Below are 5755 nucleotides of genomic sequence, written 5' to 3' on the forward strand. Positions count from 1 at the left end.
AAATATAACTGACACATTTGTTGTTTTAATTTACTAAGTTTTTACCTTAACTCTAGGGGAAAAGGAATTAAAAACTGGTAGACAAGTAGTATAGGCGATGATGTTCTATTTTATATACTGAGTTTAACTAAAATAATAATGCCCAAAGTACAATAAAATAAATGTCAGTTACAAATGTTCAAAATAAAATAAAATTACAAATTCTTTTATATAACATATTTCAAGTCATAGTTAAAATTATTACAAACTATTAAACGAGCTAAAGGACAAATAAAATAAAAGGGACATGAGGGAAAAAATAATCTCTGACACCGCTGTATTGACTATGTTCGATTTGACCAAGGGACAGGATCGTACTTTCCAATATTGAATAAAATAAAATGGTTATCATTGCAATAATGCTCAAACTAAGAACATGACATCGGTCAATATGGATCGAGGCCTTTTATACCGAGCCTTGAGACTGCTAAGCACGTCTAGATTGGTCCAACACATGTGAGGTTTTATTACACTCAACATAATAAAAATAATGATAGAATGGACGAAAATGATATTTTATCATAATTTACCAATAGTCAATGAGCAAATATGCCAAGAGATCAGATAGAATAATCATATTAAAATATTTAAAATATATTAATGTCATTTTTAAAGAAACCTCGTGACAATGCACGAATAGAGGAAACAATGAAATGGACAAAAATAAAGAAAAACGGGAATGCTGTACAAAGTTACCAAATTATATTATCATGATGCCCAGGCCGTAGCCAACAAATGAATCTTCACCCATGGCTCGATCGCCAGGGCCAAAAGTGAAAGTTAGGCAGCCATGAGATGTTCAATATCGCAAAATAAAAATAAGTAGAAGGCTGGAGACAGAATAAAATGACCGGCCAAAGCACATTTTAACAAAACGGCCAGACCACTTGACGGCGACGACACACATGGACCGGAAGGGGAAACAAACGCCGACATCAGTGCATGCCTCGTTGACAGACATCTGGGACCGGTTGAATGATTGACAGTACTGTAGTGGTCAGCTGGGCGTTTGTTATCACAATGATAATTTGTTATGAACGATTGTACAACAGATAAAATAGAAAAAAGGAATGTGCGACTGCATTATTTAGGAAAATTTAATTATGTTATTACTGAATTATACTGTTCAAAATTAGTTTTTATTCACCACGAAATTAATACTATCTAGACAATAACACCGCATTACCAATTGCCGAGCAGTTACACTTAATTATATGATGTTCACAATAACTAATTTAATTAACTAATGTGTTAAATAATACTATTAATGATAAGTCAATTTTTTACGTCACAACCTACAACAATGTTACAATGTAAACTTTGGTCTCTTCAAAATGGCTCAAACAAATATTTTTTAATCTCTTTTATTATATTATATAATCTGTGAAAAATTTATTTTTGTGTCTATTACCACTTTTTCTCAGCTCTCACCGAACCGATTTCTTTAAATGATACGTCAAAAGATCACAAATTGTATCTAGTCGAAGGACATTACCCTCAAAAATTGAAAAAATTTCAAAATAATATAATATTAATCAAATATTTGCAAATGTCCGCTGAAATTCAACAAAAAATGTAATATTTCCGAAAAAAATCAACTTCTATCATGATGTTTTTTGTACTTAAAACTGCCATAACTTTTTGAAAAATTAACAAATTAAAATATTATTTTTTATATTAAAATCTTAGATATTTTCCTTTTATTTGATATAATTTTTTTGAAAATCTGCCTATAAACCAGTCTATAGGGGGGATGCAAAAAGTAATTTTTGCATACAAATTAAGCTTTTTCAATTTAATTTTTGAAAATGTTCCGGAAATATTGACACTTATATTTAATCTTAAATTAAAACTTATGTAATGTACATTACTATGAAAAAAATGAAATTCGAAATATATATTCTATTCTTGGTGAAAAACCCAACCGTATTCAGAATATGATATTTTTGTGTTCAAATTCTTGGTTTTCTAATTTATTGTATTTTAAAATATCTTAAACTAACTTTCTTTTTGAATTAGAAAAAAAAATTTCAAATTATTTGATTTTTATCTCATTTAAATTCAATAACCAATAAATATCAAGTATCCCATCACTGTAGTCTCCCCTTATGAGATGAAATTTCTTTATTCATTTATTCATGTTGATATTACTTTATTATATGATTATTTTTTTTTGGCTGCGATTTATTTTTCCCACCCTCACTTAACCTACTTTTTTCAAAGATACGTTAAATTATTACAATTCGTATTCAGTTGAAGATATTACCCTCAAAAATTGAAAACAAATCCCTGAATTAAATAAAGAGTAGCTAACCAGCTTTATCCATACAAACAATTAAAATCATTCATTTCTAATATTTTTAAAGTATTTATTGACGAATTAGATTTGATATGATAAAACTATTCAACTATAAAAGTAAATAGCTTTACTTTGTAATTTATTAATTTTAGCTTAGATGCGAAGCTGAGAAAGATTTTACTATAATGTAATTTTTTTTTAAATTTTTTTGTGTCTGTTACCACTTTTCCTCAGCTCTCATCGAAATGATTTCTTTCAACAATACGTCAAAAGATCACAAATCGTATCTAGTCGAAAACATTACCCTCAAAAATTGAAAAACTTTCCCTCGTTCCCCGTAAATGGAGGGAACCTCCAAAAAAAATTACAAATTAAAAATCACTAATTTTCGAAATTTTTTTTCTTAAAACTGCCATCATTTTTTCAAAAATGAACAAATCAATATAATTTTTTTTTATAGATGCTTGATGTAATTACCTATCATTTGGTATATTTTTTTATAAAGCTGACCCGTTACCAGCCCACAGGGGGTATACCAAATGACAACTTTTTCAAAAAAAATTAACTTTTTTAACTTAACTTTTGAGAGTGTTCCGAAAAGTCTGACACTTTTATATATAAGCTAATGCAATGTACTTTATTATGGAAAAAAACAATTTCGAACTTTATTTTGTCTTCACGGTGAAAATGGCATTGAAAAATGTATGGATCAATACAATTTTTTTATGAAAAGTAGTATTTATATACATCTTTCATTCGACATACTTTATCTATATATTACAATTATAAATCATAAAACTTGTAATCAGGATATAAATAAGGAAATAGGAGATCATGTAGCTTTTGTAGTATTCCACCAATTTTTTTTAATTAAACACTATCTACAGATTTGCATCGAAGCGTTTTTTGTGATAGTGATTTATGCTACTACCAGTCTATAACATTCCAATTTTTTTTGTATCATGTTCCTATATGAATCATAAATCTAAAAAAAAAAGATTTTTGTTTCACCTGATTTTTTACATTTATAATCAAAATTTATAATACGCTCAATTGAGTAGATTCATTTTTTTTTTTGAGTTGAACTAAAAATTATGACAATAAATTCATTTTTTTTTTTTTTATTATAAACTTTCATAAAAAAAAGTAGCTTAAAATTTATTAATCCGCCAATTTCTTAAAATTGAACACTATTAACAGATTTGCATCGAAGAGTTTCTTATGATAATAATTTTAATCACTGTCAAATATCATCTATACTAGTCCCAACTATATTACCTTCACACTGTGCCGCGACCCCACTGTGCTACCGTTTTTTTGTATGATTTCTATTGAAGTCAAAGGGTTAATTTTGTAGATTGTGAACACCTTTAAGATTAAAAATAGAAATAAAACACTTAACTGTATAGTAATAACGATAATAATACTTCAGTACTACTAATTCATATAATGACTTAAGTCTAACATGTATAATCACTGAAATACTTACATTCTGTTATAAATAACCGACCGACAAATGCACGAACATATATATTAGAAGTACTCTTGTTCACTTAAAGTTTTAAATTGAGTACGTGTAGAAGAAAATACTAAATATACTCGTCATGAGAGTTAACTTAATATTAGAATAAAAATATTTATTGCATAAAAAATTATTAAATAAAATTCATCAACAATGATTGAAATATCATTACTAATTTTAAAAAATTCGAACCCGGGATGCCAATCATAGGTGTCTCAAGTAAAAAAAAAAGGAGTAAGATGTGTAGAACTTAATATAATTGATATTTATAAGAGGAATGTAATTATATACAGAAACTAATAAAACATTGTTATTTAAAGACTTAAAATGAGAAGTTGAATTGTATAATATAAGATCAAGTAATGAGCAAGACTATTTAAAATAAATTAAGAAATGCTAAATTTTCCAAAAAATTAAATTCAGGAAAGGATAAGTTTAAATTAGCATTTTATGATCTGGATATAAATTTTATAAAATTATCAAAAAAAAAAAATTCTTATTTGGTCAAAAATAAATTAGATTATCTAAATACCTTCTCTTCTGGTTGAGTAGCTAATAAGTAAGATCTATTACATCTATAAATTTCCTAATTAACAGGACCGCGTTCAAATGAACTAAAATTATATAATGAAAATTGACTACTTGTAGCTAATATTATTTAAAACTAAAAATATTTTTAATATATCAATATAAAATAAATAAAATGGCCAAGTAACAGAACACCTTAATCCCAATTTAAATTTATAGCTATTTCACTGTAAGTTTTTATAGATAAATCATTGGCTACATATAAATTGAATTAAATATTTTGTTTAATTTTTACAAGTTTAGCCATGCATTACCTTTATGAACTGATAACTGAAGTCAAATGTTTTGCTTCAGTTATGTAAACAAATTAAATAATATTAACAGGTTATAATGTTTTTTAGCTAATCGATACTTTAAGTGTCGCTAATATAATCAGTACAGAGGTAAATACACTTTTATTACAAGAAGTAAAAGATTGCATGGTTCCTATTAAGAAACTTTATGAAGTAACACGAATTATTTTTAACGAAGGTGACGAAATGACTAAGGAAGAAAAAGAAATTGGTAAATATAATAGAATATCCGTTTATAATTGATTTTTTAATAGAGTATATCTCCAAAAAAATTACAAATTTAAAAATCGCTAATTTTTGACATATTTTCAATCCTTTTTACTTAAAACTGCCATAACGTTTTGAAAAATGTATGGATCAATACAATTTTTTTTATAGAAATACGAGGTATTTATCAATCATTTTGTATATTTTTTTGTAAGTTTGGTCCTTTACCTGCCCACGGGGGGCAATTCAAAACGACAACTTATTTGACAAAAAATTATATTTTTCAACTTAACTTTTGAAATTGTTCCGGAAATACTGACACTTTTATATATATCTTAAATTAAAGCTAATGTAATATACTTTATTATAGAAAAAAATTTTGGACTTATTTTGTCTTCACAGTGAAAATGGCTACCAAATGCTGTTTTTGTTAGAAAATTCTCGATTTTATATTTTAAATGTTTAACTTTAAAATCCTATAACTTTTTAAAAAATGTATTGATCATTATAATTTTTTTATAAGAAATACTATTTATATATATCATTTCTTATACCTTTTTTTTTAAATCGAAACATTTTCCTTTACACGAGGGTTGTTTAAAAATTAAAAATGCGTATAATAAGTAGACCTTTTAAACTTATTTTTAATTAAAATGTATTTTTTGGTTATTCATATGTAACTTAATATATGAACATAAATATTTGTTATATTACTAGATATGTACTAGAAGGATTTTTTGGCCATATGCGAAACTCTGATTGCTGATTTGAAATTGTAGCAAAAATGAGTTTAAAAAAGTATATTAT

The 5755-nt window shown here is 26.1% G+C and overlaps 1 protein-coding gene across 1 annotated transcript; it reads left to right on the plus strand.

Moving 5' to 3' along the window:
- Positions 1-4789: 4789 nt before the first annotated feature.
- Positions 4790-4999, plus strand: LOC126894077 (uncharacterized; the record flags this gene model as incomplete). The annotated part of the gene is given in 1 exon segment (XM_050664756.1): positions 4790-4999. A coding segment is annotated over 1 exon segment (195 nt), but the record flags the coding sequence as incomplete, so codon positions are not given.
- Positions 5000-5755: the final 756 nt, after the last annotated feature.

Source organism: Daktulosphaira vitifoliae, unplaced genomic scaffold, assembly GCF_025091365.1.
Source record: "Daktulosphaira vitifoliae isolate Bord-2020 unplaced genomic scaffold, ASM2509136v1 Scaffold_1, whole genome shotgun sequence".
Classification (NCBI taxonomy): domain Eukaryota; kingdom Metazoa; phylum Arthropoda; class Insecta; order Hemiptera; family Phylloxeridae; genus Daktulosphaira; species Daktulosphaira vitifoliae.